General features: G+C 42.2%; 1 protein-coding gene across 2 annotated transcripts in view; it reads left to right on the forward strand.

Moving 5' to 3' along the window:
* The window catches only part of LOC146797862 (ubiquitin-like modifier-activating enzyme 1), a 1,073,449-nt gene that overhangs the window by 583,638 nt on the left and 471,016 nt on the right, over window positions 1-18,795 (forward strand). For both annotated transcript variants that reach the window (XM_085625059.1, XM_085625060.1), the window contains exon 22: window positions 6,175-6,366. In XM_085625059.1, the coding sequence (XP_085481185.1) occupies window positions 6,175-6,366 (192 nt within the window). The remainder of the gene's footprint in view (window positions 1-6,174; window positions 6,367-18,795) is intronic.

Genomic DNA, 18,795 nt, shown 5'->3' on the forward strand with positions numbered 1-18,795 from the left:
CGACGACTAGAGCACACACAAACTAAAAATGGCATCTCTAGTCGCCCCTACCTGAAAGACTTCTTCCTGCCCAAGCAGGGCTTGCCCACTCCCCAGAACACCCCGGAGCAATTCAAATTCAATAGGGCAGTCAGCAGAATGTACAAATGAGAAATGGAAATGCACCCGACACAACACACAGTATTAAGAGTTAACAAGGTAAAACATTTAAAAATAAATGAGACTAATGTTAAAACAGCTAAAAGGTGGCAGAAAACTAAAGATTAAAAACAGACACAGCAGGTACAAACTGCGAGTCTAACCACCAAAGGCGGAACATTTACTCACTTTTGACTATTCCAGCTCTTTAAGGCCCTCATTACAAGTACCCCAGTGTTCCCCGACCCTTTAGTGAACAGATTATAGGTTATGTGAATTATATTGCACCCTTTAATTACTGTGAGGAATAAAGATCGCAAACCCTGTTAAATCCTGATAGATCGACCCTGCCAGGATTTAATTGGGGAAAAGGGCTGATTATTACCAGAACATGCAGATTTTCATGTGCTGAGCAGCCAAATCCACATTTTATTCCCAATTATTGGGGAAAACTTGTAAAAGGTGCTGTTCATTGAACCCTATGAATTTCTACCCATGTGGTGTCTGGTTTTATCAGGGGCACTGTAAGCTGGGCCACTCGTAATGAGAGCCTTAGTTGGTTCTTATGGGTTAACAGCATCGACCATCTCTATCTGATGCTTTGCTACAGCTTGTAGGAGTACTCTTCGTCAGTGTTCATATATTAACCTGACAAAACATGACAGCAGCCTACATTATAAGTAAGAAATTGGTTTTTCTATGTGAAATGTTTAAATGTATGAATGCTTTTTTATACTTCTCGGTGGCTGCAGAGAGCTAGTTTTCTAGGATTGGCAATGAAAATGGAGGTGAGTGCCACATTCAGACCCTTTGCATATAAAGTTATCTAAGGGATATTAATTGCAGAAATGCTGGACTGCCTTCAGCTGTTGAGGATAGTCAGCTAGTGCTCATGTCCTATTGTCTCCATTAACAGAGAGGAGTTGGCCTAACGGCAAGGGCGCTCGACCTCGGACCTGGGGGAACTGAGTTCCAGTCTCGGTAATACCGCTAAATATCCTGTGATTCTGGGCAAATCACTTAATCTCCCCGTGTCTAACAAAAAATCAATGTGTGTCATCATGTAACGTAACTGGTGCTATGTAAAGCGCTCTGATACCTGATTGGATTCGGGTCAAGTTCGCGCTATATAAAACTCTGCAAAAAAACACACATTCTGCTCAGAAGCTCAGCACTGGTGCAATTAAATGTTGGTGTGCCGAATGCCAAAGCTGCATAGTTCTAAATCCATCTCGTGCCTCTTTAATGTACTACAAGACACTCCCTGCCTCTTTTGCTCACTCCTGCAGGTTCTTGCGTTCTCCCTTTATGACCGTTTTTTCCGTCTTTGTCTTCCATTGTCTTTCTACTTTTGGGTTTTTCTATCTCTTGCGCTCAGTAAGTGTCTGCTGCGGAACAAAATTGTTGGTCCCCAGAAAGGAGTGCCGGTGATCCCCACTGCCAACCACCAGCTCAAATTAAGCACTGGACCTAGGATTGAGTAAAATCTTCTCTATGGCTAACATGTACTGCTCCTGGTTTTTATGACATTTATCTTTTTGTGGATATTTCAATCTATATTTCTCCATATTTGTTTTTGTCCATGCTACCAGTATATTTATTTTGTGTTGGCTGAAAAAATAAAATTGAATCCAGTATTATTCCATACGTATTTCACTGATAAATGCAATTCGCATCTGTATGCGTTTTGGCTTTCCATATAAAAATACGCTCATCTGGGAACATCAGCATTGTCATACAAACACATGCATAGTTAGAGAAATGTGCCACCCCTTTTTTTTTTCTTAAATCACGAACCTGCCACAGCATTGAGAGTTTCTCGAAAGAAGGCTCAAATTCCATTTTCCTGTATTTAAAACTAAATACAACCTGGGAACAGGGAAACGGATAGTTTTCTGTCCCTATTTATGCTTAAAAATCAGTAAGATTGGAAACTAGGAGTTTTATGTATAAGTAAGTCACCGTCATTACTCCCCACAGTAGAACTACCTCCAAGTCCTTAAACTGTTGTTATCAATAATTTCTTGCTGGAGTAAGGATTTTGCATAAAAGTGTGCCCACACTTTGCTGACTGCACAGTGTTATGGTGATTGTTAAACCCATGGAAAACGGCACCTCCCTATTGGTGTTCTCTAGAGGGCTCCCTTTCATGGAGCCAGTGCTATGTTGCCTGACATTAAGATGGCCACTTATTTGACTCCATATGAGTAAATTAATTGTCCTGAGTATACATCTGTGATTCAACTTTTGCTCTCACGTTTTACTACTGAATATGACCCCTCCTGAATGTAAGAAACATAACCTCTGTTGCCACACTCATTGTTGAAAATGATACAATTCAGGCAATATACTACAGTTTTAACGATCTTTTCTTCTTATCGCATATCTGCTGCTATCTCTCCTGTTCACCTACTCAGAGCACATTGTCTTTACAACGTCCACTGAGGGAGTGGCGGAAGTGATGCCGCCTCCAATCTGTGCCCTGTTTTATCTGGTGGGCAATTTGAAACTGACGGTGTGGTTGAAAGGTTTGTTTGCTGAGTAATACAGGAGTTTTTTCTCAACCGTTTACGAGCAGCCAGGTGAACAATGATTATTTTTTGTTGTTTCAACCTTGATACGAGTTTTCTTCCCAGCCTTCAAACCTTTATAGTCTATAAGACACTAGAAGTAGACTCAAAACTATGAATCCGATTTACGGCAGATTTTCTTACGCATTATCAGTTTAATTTTGAACCAAGAGGGTATACGGAAAAACCTTTTATGCCATCGCAATGTAAAATGGAATATGGCTTTGTGAAGTCTTTTATAAAATTTTCGAACACTTTATAGACAAATTTTGTTAAACTCTTGTACACACGTATCTGATAATATGGTTCCTCCAGTGCCCTAGCTTCCAACCTGGGTTTGCGATATGCATGTTGAAGACGTTTAACAGGATACGCACAAAAGAGAGCATTTACATAGTGGTAAATGAGGAACTGTAAATTTAAGGAGAATAAACAGGAATGTCTGGTCATTAATGATTAACTAATCGAATGGCCAACAGGCATGCAAATAATATTTTGTATGGCAGCCCATTTCACACAAAAGATCAGTTTGTCCAAAATGTTCTCCTACTGCGGAGATTTCTAGCAATGGTTTGAGATTTAGGCTACCACCTTTGAGATTGAACTGCCAGGACAGTGGTGTGACAAAACTTGAGATGCAAAGTACTAATAGGGTGCCCCCACGCTCCTGACCCACTCAGTCACTCTTAACCGCGGCCCATGCAAGGTGCCGGAGGGGGCCCCCTGGATCTCGGCCCCCGCTCCCACACCACAGGGGCTGTTGTTACGCCACTTTGTCAGGACATTTATTCCAAAGGCATAACTTTCAGTCAAGCTTTAGGGGAACTAACCAATGTTGCTTGATTTATGTTTTGAAAGAAAGAGCAGTCCTCCATTCCATTCGATGAAACGTGACTGGATCATCTTTCTCGTCTCAGCGCCAGGACACCATGTTAGTCCTACAGGGCTCCAACGAGTCAATTCAGAGGCCTGGTTCAAACTTCATGCCTGTGTTATGCAGGTATTTGTTTAAAACGAGAAGGCTTTGACAAGTGATCGTAGTATGAAGGAAAGGTGTGAATTAATAGTTTATTTAAAAACTGAATCCTTTTCTATTTAAAATAGATACTTGCGATGTCTTGCATATAATGCCATTCAAATACGAGGAAATAGCCAAAAAGCAGATGTTAAAGGACATCAGTAGAAATGAAGCACACAGGGAAACATGGTTAAACTTACAGTTTTATTGGCCTGGATTGTTTACTGTTCAATATTTTCTCTGGTTGACATCTAGAAAAATAAACTTGTTCTCAAAATATATTTTGTCATGACTTTGAAGACAATAATCTAAATATTAAGGGCCTTATGTAGGTAAATTACATTTACCGATTCTTAAATACCGAATTTTACCGATTCGGTATTTATGAATCGGTAAATGTAATGTAGGTAATAAAATACCGATTCGGTAAGTGTCGGTATTTTAGAATCCAATGGTAACCTGTATCTCATTGATTCCTATGGGCCAGGAGGCCCATAGGAATCAATGGGAAGCCAGTTACCATTACCGAATCGGTAAATACCGAATCGGTAATGGGGGGCGCTCAATCAAGGGTGGCAGGGTGTCACATAGACACCCTGTTGCACCCCTGATTCCTGCATGTGTGCACATGTGGCACACATACATGCCCTGAGGGCATGTGTGTCTGCCACATAGCACACATCTAAGGGCCAAATAATGCATTAACAGACATTCGTCATTTACCACCAACTTTCAGTTGGTGGTAAATAACGAATCCCCACACCCACCACACACTCCCCCTACATCTCATTTCTGTATTCGGTATTTACCGAATCGGTAAAATTACCGATTCGGTAATTTTACCGATTCGGTAAATTACCGAATACAGAAATGATCCCCCTACATCTCAAAAGCCTAAATACCGGTCGGTAACGGTATATTTACCGAAAATCGGCCGTTACCGACCGGTATTGGGCTACCTACATATGGCCCTAAATTACATATATCTGTAGTTGGCATTTCTCCTTTTGTATTTTTTCAAGCATGAACATCACACTGAGGGACTAGTGCAGCTTTGAACACATTGTATGAATAATAAAACATTACTTAGGAAGCACAATCTTTGTGCAGTATGCTGTGCAGGACAGAGTCTGTCTTCTCAGTCTACAGTCAGTCTGTTTTATTTATGATATACATTCAAAAGGTGAGCAGGCCATTGAAATACTTGAGAAGATTCTGAAACTAAATTAGTGCTGGTACACACAACACATTTTCCCCAGATAGAAGGAAAAATAACCACCAATACTAAGCCCCCATTTTCCTCTTTATATTTGCTAAGCAGTGTAGTTTTGGACCACTTCATTTGCTCTGTGTAGTAGATGAGTTAGTTTAAATTGAATATTATTCAATTCAGGAACCGTACTACAGTCCCTGTGGTAACTGAGCATGGTGGACCAGTGAGGAGTTTGCGGTATGTGGACATCGACATCCTATAGTTGTCAGCCTTCACCTCGATGTGAGAATCATTTCAGATTCGGACGCAAAGGCAAATGCTTTCTTGGTTATATGCAGTCATGTCTGTAATTTTTCACTTCGCTTCAAGATCTTTTCTGGGTTGTGATCCATGTGCTCCGATCTACAGCAACTGGTTTAAGCTAGGTTTATGTTATGTGTATCCTGTTTAGTGAAATGTTCAAAAGGGAGGAAAGTGATGAAAGCGTTCTCTGTCTCCAAATCATAACTGCAGCCTCCTTTCTGATAGGGCACCACATCTCCCGACTACATAAAGATTCTATAGCCTAGCTTGCGAAAAATATATGTTGGGATTTGGATTTACATGTGACCATTCTTTTCTAGACTGTGGAGCTATTTCAATGTATGTGGTCCTTCTTACTCCTAAACGGAGTTATTTCTAGTCATTTATTCCTGAAACCAGTAACAGTGCTTCATGTTGGCTCCTAGGGCTATTTTTCCTTTTTTACTTTGTTTCTGTTTCTTTACTCATCCTTTGGACCTTCTTCTTCTTCTTTGAACACCATCACTCACCCATTATTTCCCTGCCCCAATCCTTCTTGCTCTTGTCTCATCGTAACCTCATTTACTTCTTCTCTGCACCAGTTTCTTTCTACACTTTCTCCACCCTCGCTCTGTCTTCCCATGCCCATTATAACATTTCAACCCAATATTCTGTCCACTCCTTACCCTTCTTTCTCTAGTTCCTCTTTTTCTTCCCCACCTTTAATTTCCCCACTGTTCTATGCCTCAATTCTCTCCCTACACTTTTGTGTGTTTTCCTCTCCTACATCTACTTCCAGTTCATACCCTTCCTTCGCCAACTATTTTCCAACTCTCTTCCCTGCCACAACCATCATTTTCCGTCTTCCTTTGTCTCTTCTTTTGCCCAATCATTTCTGTGTCACTTCATCTTTCCTAATCTTCTCCTTGTGTTTATTATTTTTCCTTCTACAGAGTAAACTCATTGCTGGTAAGATCATCCCAGCCATCGCTACGACCACCTCAGCAGTTGCTGGCCTGGTGTGCCTGGAACTCTACAAACTGGTGTTGGGACTACAGCACATCAGCTCATACCGGAACAGCTCGCTCGACCTGGCCCAATTCTTGTTTGCCTTTTTTGAGCCCCTACAAGCACGTCCTAAAAAGGTAAGCAACCCAACAAATCAACAACTAATAGATGCACTAGCAAGTACCAAGAAAATAAGCATCTTCTACTAGAAGCCAGACAGACAGTCACTCACTGGTAAATTAAGTGTATCCTGTACCAGCACATTTCCACCACCATCCAACAGACGGTAAGATGCTCCTATAAATTTATAATGCAAATCAAAAGAAATCAGCAAAACAATGGTCTCATACCCAGCACATTTAATTATCCATGTCCCTCCCTTTAATTCATTTTCATGAAGTATATTTACCAGTGTAATATTTAGAGCAGGGCAAAACTAAGATACCATCAACAGATGCAGGGGCGCAGATGAACAGACTGCTTTTTGAGGTAGTAATGGTTACCCCTGTATCATGGGGATGAAGCCCCCATTGTGCCCACAGTGGAATGAGACCATACACCAGCCTTTGCCATTGTGTTACTCATACCAGCTAGTCTGTCCGCTAGCAGGGTTCTATGAATCATGTTCACACTTTTTCAAACAGATGGTTATTCTGAGTTAGACTGCCTTTGCTACACTAGCTGTGACCAGATGCCTAATTGCAAGTGGTCCATCAAGTTGGCATACATTTTGCCCCAGAAATGACTCCTGCATCGTTTCTCTGTTTATTAGTTATGTATATGTTGGTTTAATAAAGCCTTTTCAATATGAAATGAGCAAATCTCAGTTAGGGTGATCAACAAAAAACAAACCCCTGGCCTAAACTATAAAAGCTTGAACGATGTTTTGGGATAACTTAAGCATCCTAGATATACATTCATAAATATCGCATAATTTCAGGAGTGGATGTATCCTTACGGCTAGAGCGGTCGACCTTGAAGCTGGGGAACCGGGTTCGAGTCTCGGCAACAATGCTCAACATCCTGTGATTCTGGGCCAATCACTTAATCTCCCCGTGCCTAACAAAATGAATGTGTCCTTCTGTAACGAAACTGGTGCTCATGTAAAGCACTCTGATACCCGATATCTCGGGTCTAGTTCGTGCTATATAAAAATTAAAAATAAATAAGACCATGAAGGAGCTCCAGAGTAGAGTTTAAAAGCTCCGTTACTCAGTCCTTCCAAAGGACATTTATAACAAAGACAATAAGCACGACTTTTCTACTAATCATGATCATCCCTACCCTCTTCTCGTAGCACCGCCAATTGCACTATTGCATGTGTTAGTTGTAGGATACACATCCGAGGAAAAATAATCCATGGAGACTGGTTCACTGTGCTGTGACAGCATTGCGGATCTGTCATCACTTCTATGATTTCTGAAGATGGACCTTCAATGTTGTCACAAATGTAATGGCCTCAGCATGCTGGGAGTTGCTCCATGTGCTCTGGGATATTTGTAAGATTTTTCTGTCCAGGGTCAGTGTAGTTACAGAGGTGGTCCCGGAAAGAAGGGGTGCCCTAAATTGGTCAAGGCATCCAATAAAATTTCCACTAACGCTGTGTATGCCAAAATAATGTTTTTTAAGGTGGGGATGGCAACCGTTCTACCAATAAAAAGACTACATTCCCATACACCCCCAATTTAGACAGGGGACCAAGAGAAGGGCAGACAGGATACCCATAGAATAAAAGCAACTTCTTAATGCCATAGACAGGTAGCCATGTCTTATGATGCATGTAACATTTTCTGTGTGTTTCGCTAACTGTTGTACTTAGGGAGCTAGACTAGAGTGTGTTAATAAAATATTTTTCGTTTGCTCCCATGTAAGAAAAAATCATTAATTATTAGCTATAATACCATTCTTAAAAATATATGTATTGTCCTGTGCATCTGTTCTTTTTGCAGTGTGTTAAAATGTCAAAATCTGTTGCTCAATGTGCCTGTAAGAGCAGAACGCACCTCAAAAGTTGCTGCTCCCTTGCCTCTCTGATTTAGTGAAGGTTGCTATATAATTGGTGCTCATCCAATGACTCTGTTTCATGCGAACCCACAGTTAATTCCGCAATGTTTCACAGTCAAACATCAAATCCTCCTTGTTTTAAAAGCATGTACATGCATTTGATGCCACCTTATCCGCAATTTCTACAGGCTTGTGCCCTGATTAAACCCTGTTAAAAAATGTACACAAGTAGCTGAACTGGCTGGTAAACTATTCAGATAGTCTGGAATGCATCACAGGATGCTAGCTGGTGATTTGAAAATTACTTTTCTGTAACAATGATTTTTTTGTTGTATGTTACATGGAATCTGAAATGTTAAACACTCATCCTGTCCTCTTTGGAGGTAGACAAAAATACTTCATTCTACTACTATAAAAAAAATGCAGATTTTCCACAGCTGTGAAGGGTAGAAAATCAAGATTTTATTAAAGACACAGAGGCTAATATTATGCATTGTCACTTTATTGCACCCGTACACAGCAGCAACTAACAGAAAAATGACTTAGAATCAAAATCTTCTAACATTCTTGAACAAGCATAAACGCTCAGAACCAACAGCCATCTTCCTTCTTTTTGCTGTGAATAACCAAAAATTAATTCTCCACAACACTGAAAAATCCAATGCAGTTTTCTCTGACCGTCCTGTTAACTCCATCCAATTCCAAAATAACTTTGTACTCCAGCTTCGTCACCTCGATCTCCTTCTTAAATCTGCCCCAAAAAAACAAAGAAACACATGAATAGGGTGGAATTATATGTTTTGTTTTTTTAGTCCTCATCTCACAATGGCGTCTGCAAATCTTGGACCATTTTCGCACCCTCGACCCGTCTCGTGGTCCGTTGCGTTAGCTCGCCCCGAGCCTCCAAAGCTCTGGTCGCATCGAGGGGGAAAGCCACCCCCAGGTTCAATGACCTTGAGTAATCATAGGACTATGGGAAGGTTTTTCTTATTCCAACACAGCCCTGCATAGTGCCATGGTTGCTAACTTGCCCACTTAATAAAGTCCTCCCAAATTTCCCCCGACCTTTGTGGATTACATTCAACATCCATATTGCTAATCCACTCTTAGCCACTTTTAACCACCCTGTGAGATGTGGGGGAGCAGGGTCTAGCCAATGTTTACAGATCTCCCGCCTGGCTAAAAGCAATAGGTAGAATACCAGGCCTCTTTGCTTACTATTCAAGGTGTTATGCGTAGTGTTATCCACCCCTAGGAGTACTAAGGCTGCTGTCAAGACTATAGATTCTCCTATGATACCCCTTATAATGGTTTCTACGGCCTTCCAGTATTCTTTTATCCCTGGACATGTGAAGAGGATGTGTACATCATTGGCTTTTGGGAAGTTGCATCTTTTGCATCTGGGAACTTGCTGCAACACAAACTTAGCCACTCTTTGAGGAGTCCAATACAGCCTATGAATAGCAAAAAATGATGTTGTTTAAAATTTGCAGGTGTGACTATTGAATATAGTAATTTTAAAGAGTCCATCCAAAGAGATTGTATATTCTCTTCCTGAAATACATCCAACCAGATTGCATGAGCCTCCAGGTTCTTTTCCTCAGCCTCCAGGAATTGCCCATACCACTTTGCACCTTCTTTACTTTTTAGGCTAACTTTCTGGAGGAGGACCTCAAAGTCCCATAGCCCACCTGTCTCCCGGGAGACTGTTGAGAACCATGACGTGAGCTGGATGTATTTAAACTAGACAATCTATTGCCAATTTTGGCGCTCAGCACCTCCAAAGGTAGCAAACCTTCTGCTGATATCAGTTCTCCCCCACTTAGATCCCCCTGATTGCTTCAAGGGAAGGCTCAATCCATCCTTCAGGCATTTCGGTGTCCTTGGGGATTCCCAAATTTGTGCAAATTTTGAGTAATACCCGATGTTTAACATCTTTCTCACTCCACACCAAAGGGTTAATGCTGTTTTTAGAACCTTCAAACTTACTTTTTTAAAGAACTTGTGGGCTCCAAATTTATATAGGAAAGCTGCTGGTCCTCGTTAATCATTTCCCCTAGTAGTACTCCCCAAGTGGAAGAATCGGGCTCCCCCATAAGCATACGGATTTTTTTTTAATTGAAATGCCATACAGTATAGACTGAGGTCTGGCAGGGCCAACCCACCCTTTCTAAGACAACGCCTTAGCTTTTTCCAGGTGAGTCGTACTCCACGGGATGCCTAGATTAAGCTAGTTATTTTCCCCTGTATTTTATTGATGACTTCCTTGGGGAATTTAAGTGGAATGCAATTAAATAAGTATGTCAACTTCAGGAGGATACTAAGTTGACTCTCCCATAGATGGTTAATGGTAAGTTCTTCCACCTGCGGGTGGACTTATATGGAAGGGATACTATTAGCCTCCCTGTCTGTAATAAAATCTTGATTTTCTACCCATCACAGCTGAGGAAAATCTGCATTTTATGGCATCGCACGGAGGGCAATATTGTGCATGTTCAAAGCCCTGCCATAGCATTTTACGAATTCTCCACTGGTTTAAAATAGAACTTACTTGCCATAGCACTCCTAGTTGAATGTGCACCGAATTGACTCACATCAATCCCCGCCTTTTTCATAACCTCCTTATCCCATCTAGCAAGGGTTGAAGTAGACACTGCTCTCTGTGTATGTCTAAAGGAAATGAACAACTGCACCTACCCTTTTAGTCTCAAACCCATGGTCCTTTTTTCATACTCATTCAGACACTTAACAACACAAAGATCATCATGATCCTCAATCCTTGGATCTTCCTGATATTAAAGCATACACCTTTTGGTTGAAAACTTCTTGAAGAAGCTTCCAGAGCCCATCTGAAAAAAACCAAACAAAGCAACATTGCTACTCTCCAAGATAACAATTTCAAAGGTAACACCCCAACTTACGATCTCTTTCAACATTGCAGTCACGTCCCATAAAGTAGACTACTTCTTAACAGGGGGTAACTTTATTTGAATGCTTTCGACTAATCTTCTTACCAACACATGCTGCCCTATTGGCATACCATCCACCAAAACATGCCCTGCCAAAATCACTGACCTATACAAACTTACTGCACTATACAACAATCCTTCCTTAAAAACCTCCATCAAGTAATTAACCACCTCAATTACAGATGCTGATATGGAATCCACACCCCTTTCTGAACACTGACATCTCCATCTCCTCCATGCCACCTTGTATGCCTTTGCTGTTCCTGGAGCCCAAGATTCCTTGATGAGCTCCGAAGCTTCCGACAATATTACTGACACCTGCCAAATTCTCCTGAATTCATCCAACCCATCAGTAGCAATTGACCTTTCTGAACTAACTCATGACTCTCCCCACAGCATTTACCAACAACTGTGGAAAACAGGGTAGCAGCACTGGATCGTCTATCAATACACTCATCATATCCAGAAACCACACCTGAGGCTGCCAAAACAGAGCTATCAAGAAGACCTCCTCTCTACCTCTCCTGGCCTTCAAAAGCAGCCTCTGAATCACTGCAAATGGTGGAAAGGCATAGAGCCTTCCCACAGTCCACTCTTGTAGAAATGCCTCTATTGAATTGGTACCAGGATCCAGTCTGCAACTATAAAAGATCGGAAGCTAAGCATTCAACCAGTTTGCAAATAGGTCCACCGCTAGTGGACCCCACCTCCATTACAAACTCCCGAAACACCTCCCTGTTCAACACCCAACTTTAAAATTCCTCAAATTCCAATCCGCTACTACTTTGCTCCGACCCCCAATATGCTGCACCTGAACCATTATATTCTGATTCAGACATTAATGCCAGAGGTCCTATGCCAACTCTGACAACGCCTTCGAACAAGGTCCTCTCAAGTTGATGACATATATAACCAGTGAAACATTGTCCATCTTCAACAATACAGAGCATCTTTCCTGATCCTTCACCAGACTCTTCATAGAAAAAAACCTGCCAATAACTCTAGGCAATTGATATGCATCTCCTTCTCTTAACAGACCAATGACCTCCCGTCATCTCCGAACCACATCTTGCACCCCATCCTTTGAGACTTGCATCCGACTTGATTAACACCTCTCCGATGTCCCCAAATATTGCTCTGCCATTCCAGGCTTCCAAACTGACCAACCACCAATTCACCTCCTGCAATGCTTCTTGACTCACCTTTAACTCATGCGATGATGATAAGCCTTCAACCTTTGCAGCGCCCTGTAATGTAAAGGCTCAGGAAAAGTCACCTGAATCGATGCTGACAGCAACCCTAGCAGCCTTGCCAACTGTTGCATCCATTTCGTACATTCTATCCTTCTCAACTCCTTCTGAATCCTCCTCACTTTCTCCATCGGCAATCTTGACACGCCCTCCAAGGTCCAAATCTGAAAACCTAAAAAGGCCATCTTCTGACCCTGATCCAGACATGACTTCTCTCTGTTCACTACAAACTCCAAATCCTGAATGTCTTGAACTGCCAAATCGTTTTTTTCCTTTTGCTAGATCTCTCGTCTCTGCCATAATCATTTTATTGTCTAAATAAACTATTAGGCGCACACCTCTTGACCTTAACCAAGCCATCACTGGTCTCATGACTTTTGTAAAACACTAAGGGGCTGAGGTCAGACCAAATGGTAGACTATTGAACCTCCACAGTTTCCCTTGTCACAGAAATTGAAGGAAATCACTTTTTTCCCCGACACACAGGAATGGTCAAATAGGCATCCTTCAAGTCCAATCTTGTTAACCAGTCTCCTTTCCTCAACCGATCTCTTAACATGTGAATTCCTTCCATCTTGAAATGATTTTAACTCAGCCAATTGTTCAGCTCTTTTAAATGTATACCGGCCTCAAGGCCTTGTCTTTCCTTTCCACCCAAAAAAATTTTGCTTTCAAAATTCACTGACCCTGCCTTTGTGCTTTCTATAGCTATTTGTTTCCAGAAGAGCCTACACGTCTTGAGTTACCAACTCTTCCTGTTCCTTTGAAAACCTTCAAACCCTTGTTTTCCTGGTCTGAACTGAAATACTTAAAATCTATAACCCTGTACTGTCTCCAGAACCCATGGATCTGCCATAATTTCCATTCAATGCGACAAAAACGTGGCTAATCTGCCACCCAGCTTTACATGGATACACCAATGGCCTAGAATTAGACCTACCTTCTCCTCTTGTTCGTCTTTCGCCTCGCCAACTTCTAGCTCCTGCTTTCTGCCTTTGCGGATACAATCTCTGCATTTCCGACTGATACCCAAAGGGTCTACATCCTTGTGTAAAAGATCCACAAGTAATTCCTTGTCTGCGGCTGAGAAATTGACCCCTCATTCTCCTGGCCCCTCCAGAAACCTTCCTAATATCCTTATGTGCTTTTTGGATTGTATTACAAGTCCCCACATATCTGGACATGTCCTTCACAAATTCTTCCCTAAAAGTATCCTATTACACTCTGCACCAAACTCCTTGTTGGCCAGTTCTGACAATTTTGGGTGTATTTTCATCAGAATACTTTTCCTTCTTTCCCTACATAGGAAGGGTCGGCTTTAGCATGGGTGAGCTGGGTCCACGCACAGGGCATCGATGCTCAGAGGGGCACAAGCTGTCTTCATGCAGCAGTCTTGCTCTGAAATGGCTCTAGCAATTCAGCCCACATTATGTTCAATCTTTCTTTTTTCTTGTACAGGTTGCGTGCGCCCCATTAAAATCCTCTGCTCTCCCATCTCCTCACCCGCTACCACTCCTAATTTACAATATGTCACTTGGAAGAAGGAGCTGATCTGTGGGTGAATCAGGAGACAATGGGGGAGGAGTGAGGACGTTTGTGTAATCAGCCGAGGTCTGACCTTGAAAAGAATAGTCTGATCCCCCCCCATGCTACACCACCCACCACGTTGTCACGTTTTACTTAGTAGTAGCAGCAGCAGCAAGCAAACAAACAAATTGCCCTTTGAATCCATTGACACATTTTGACTATTTTCACCCCTGTTTTATTTAGACATGCCTCCTCAGACATATCAAATACTTGTTAAAGGACCCAAAACATCTAAGAGCCTATCTTGATAGCCCTTAAGTCGTTTATCTGATCCTTTCCTGGGATCACGGTCCAAATTATTTAGAAAAACCAACATTTTAGGGTCCAACTCAGTTGTATAAGCCACTTTAGAACCTAATGTAGGCCTTGGACACTCCGATCTTAGACATGTTAATACTGCCTATGGCATCACCTGCCTCATCCAATACTCCACATATAGAGCCACATGCTCTTCCGGTGTCTATTGTAGCGACAAAGGATGTTGTACCAAAAGAGGATTACACATTTCCTCCCCTAAAGGGTCCACAAAGCCTCTCATGCTCTTCTCGCTCCTTTCTGCGTCTTTTGGGTTTAATGACTTTCTTATCTTAGTCATCTAAATGTATCAAACAGCTTAAACCAACATCCCCACTACTTGAAGTCTCACCACAGCCTTGTGACTCATTTTTTCTGTGCCTTAATAGCATTCCCTTTCCCCCCCCCCCCCCATATGGGCTACCACTTCATCTTCTTCCTCTGGAGCTTTAAGTCTAGAAACCTTTTAATTTTTATCTTTTTCGTCTTTATTAATATGCCTCTATTTTCTGACCTTTTATGTCCAACTACATCAGATACATCTGCCTTTGCGTCCATCTCCTCCACTGACGAGTAACTCTCTTCCTCCATAACCTCCTCTGATCTCCCCTTCAGACGAACAAGTCTCTCTACACAACCATCGATCTTTCTGCTCAGCTTTTCTGCCACATCCACTAAAGCTTTGTCCACACAATTTTTAACTTTTTGGTCAATTTCCTGATTTTCCTCTGACTCAGTCATAGTAAATTAATACAACCTGCCACTTAAATTATGATGCAAACTGCCCGCTACACGCTGCAACAGCAGTCTCCTAAATATCGCAAAATAAACGTTACACACTTTAATGACATTTCACAAAATATGGTCGCCGAATTTCCAGTTGTTCAAATGCTATGTTTACCAGTGTTTTAAAATGGCTGCCGCGTGCCTGTTGCCTGCATGAGTACGGCAATCCAGATTGTCCAATTTCCTATCGCAGACAACAGCCATCTCTCGGTGCGCTCAATGGTACGCAATCCAGTCACCAGTCCACTCGCGCCTGATTTCTCCTCCGCAAACAGCAAGCAACAGGTACCCGCTCAGCTAACCGACAAGTGGCTTGAGCGGTAATACACATCCAACCTGACTGTCGGAAAGCCAAAGCCAGTAAGCCCCCTAAGGTAAATCGAACTTTAAAACACTGTGAGCCTTAGAAAAACATAGCCTTCAACTGCGTCCAATTAACCAGAACCACCTCAACTTTGAATCAAAATTCCAAACACTCTTATACCTACTAACAATACAAACCAGCCTCCCAAATCTTATTTCAGAATCCAAACTTTTATTCCTCAGAATCTTTAAATCCACTTACTATCCTATTCTACAGAATACATTCAGAAATGCTCAGACATAGTACTTATCTGTGTATAAGCAGCAACAAAAAAGGAAGATGGCTGCTGGTTCTCAGTATTTATGCATGTTCAAAAATGTTTGACGGTTCTGATTCTGAGTCAGTGTCCTTTTTGTTGCTGCTGTGTATTGGTGCAATAAAGTGACAATGCATAATATTGACCTCCGTGCCTTGCAATAAAATTAAAATAGCTATATGGGTGGCACAACTTTTCTGATGTTAACGCCTAAAAGATGGCACCATGCCAACTCTTATCGTCCAGACCACCGGAACGGAATGCTGTTCCAGCCATTTGGAGTGGACTACTCTACACCTATCAGCAGGACAATGAAACTGACCATATTTGTATGTTACGTGTTTTCAGGACCCTTTGCAGGAGTGCTCATAATGCTCAACACATTTCCTGCACTTGATTATTATTGCAGAAAATGTGTGAATACATTACATTGTACAGGAGGGTGGATGGAGTAAAATACTCCAGATTCCTCAATTTTTTACATTTAGTCTAAATGTTTCTCATATGCCTTTAAGTTTTTCAAGGAGTTCTAACTCAACAGTTTCTCATAAAATGTCAAAGATGTATGGACCAAAATTGTTTGTATTTTGGGGCCGTGGGCACATTTTTAATAGCATATGATAAGCTGGGAGAACGACAACAGGAACATAGTTTATTTTAGGACACCTTATTTTATACCAATCACACTTTTTATAGTGTCACAATTCTACCCGAAGCCCTTTGTATAATACACAGTGTGATACAAATCTCTAGGACATAGGCATTAAGATCATAAAGACATTCGGCAGACCTGCCAACTTACATGGTTGTCACTGTGTGTCACGTGATGTTTACTCCCTTCACACATCACTTGGTGATGATCGATATCACATGATGGGAGGGAAGCGAGCTGGAAGCCCCTCCACTGTGTATGTTACCAGCTTGTCTTTGGAGGCACAAAGCAGCTGATGTCCATTAAGGGTTTAAAAAAAACATTCCTGAACATCACCTTAGCCTCAGCAAGCTTTTGTATTTTTATTGAAGTAGGGGAGGGAGTTGGTGCAGGCAGTGGGCTGGGCAGAAATGCCTCTCAGGCAGTTCTAGAATTAAGCCTCTCCCCCTCCTCATACTGTGCATTTTTTTTTTAAGTTAGTAGTCCCCATTCAAGGATAAAGGGACAGTTCTTAACACCCTTATCTCGTTATCTGACTCTTTGCCATGAGTCACATGGTTTCCTGTAAACAGAGTATTTTTACAGGTGCACTTTATTTCACAGACAGAAGAAACACTGAACAAGAACACGCCCCAACCATACAATTATGCCATAAAGTTAACGTAATAGATAAGCACGGTAGCAAGAAAGGTAAAGATGAAAATGAAAGGTATGACTCGTGAATATGGTATTGGAGTATAGTAACAGTATCAGAACAGAATCTGTTTATACTTTGTTAGCAGCGGCCTGGTCAAATAAATGAAATAACTATGTTGTAGCCATAAGCATAGACAGGGCCAACAACATACAGATATAAAAGTGGCACTTTATGTAAAAGCACCACCTTTTGAGGAAATTGGATTGTGCAGTAGTTTCTTTCTGCTTTGGAGAGCCCTTCAAATGTACTCTGTGTTAATGGAGTTGTGTGAAATTTAAAATACCACAAGCTGGATGATTGGTTACTGGTATACACAGAATTTGTGGCCCCAGCCCACTTGGCGGCAGGGTGTCTACATCACCCTGGGTCATTATGGAAACTTTTTCGGGCCCTGGAATTTTGTGTATTGGACCAATGCATTTTAGGCAAATTGAGCCTTGCTTTGCTTTCACTGAGTAATTAGAATAACAAACCTGATCTCACTGATTTGTGAGTGTAAAGTTCAGGACTGGAGACAGTGCCTGTAATGACATGGAGTGACTACTTGGGAGTAGGCATGTACTTACTTTACTGAAAAGGGGAAGTATCACTCAACACGTTTCCAGGGCATTGAGTGGCCCACAATACAATTTTCTAGAATCATGAAGAATTTTTTTTCCAGTGGAACTTCTGTTACTTTTCCCCAATTTTACCTGCTAAAACGTAATGCTTGACAACCGCCAACGTTCTTCTTCCTTACTATTTTCTCACACGTTTTAAGTGCAAGAGAGAGACATTTTACATTGATACTTTATAATTCTGCATTTTAACAGGTTTATCTCGTTCTCTTTCAATGACAGAAGACATCAAGGAAAGATGGTTGCTTCCAGGTTTTAACGTAAGGTCACCCTCGCATCATTGTCCTACAGTTTTTCCAATAAGCTAGGGGCAGGTTTCTGCACTTCAAGACCCCTCGCTCTAGTACTCTCTTCCATTGCCTCTTCACTATAAGATTAATATTGGATCATTTTGGAATAACTAAAGACCCTACTCTTCCGGCAAGACAAGCCAGTACACAGGGCCAGACTGGGAACCAAAGCCGGCCCGGGCAAAGTGCTCAGCCGGCCCATCCCTCCTGCCCCCCCCCCCCCCCCGGGGGGTTGGGGGTGCCGCCGAGCTCTTTGCCAGGGCCGGTTTTCAGCCAATTTTGTTACAGGGCCTATTTTGCAGCTATGCTGCAAAAACGGTCCTGTAACAAAAACGACCCCCAGGGGCCCAAAACCGGCCCCCACCCGTGCGGCCCACTGGGGGATTGCCCGGTGCCCGCTACGGCCAGTCCGGCCCTGCTAGTACAGTTAATAGTGGTCTTTGCGTCATAGGTCTTTGCGTCATAAAAGGATAGTTTTGTTGTCCATCTCTGCAGTGTTTTCTTGATTTAAGGGCTTTCCTCTCTGTCCTTGTGTTTGTCCAGCCCAGGATCATTTTGGAATAACTAAAGACCCTTCTCTTCCGGCAAGACAAGCCAGTACACAGGGCCGGACTGGGAACCAAAGTGCTCGGCCGGCCCATCCCCCCGGGGGGTTGGGGGTGCTGCCGAGCTCTTTGCCAGGGCCGGTTTTCTGCCGATTTTGTTACAGGGCCGATTTTGCAGCTATGCTGCAAAAACGGCCCTGTAACAAAAACGTCCCCCAGGGCCCAAAACCGGCCCCCACCCGTGTGGCCCACTGG

The sequence above is a fragment of the Triturus cristatus genome, chromosome 9 (assembly GCF_964204655.1).
Source record: "Triturus cristatus chromosome 9, aTriCri1.1, whole genome shotgun sequence".
NCBI lineage: Eukaryota > Metazoa > Chordata > Amphibia > Caudata > Salamandridae > Triturus > Triturus cristatus.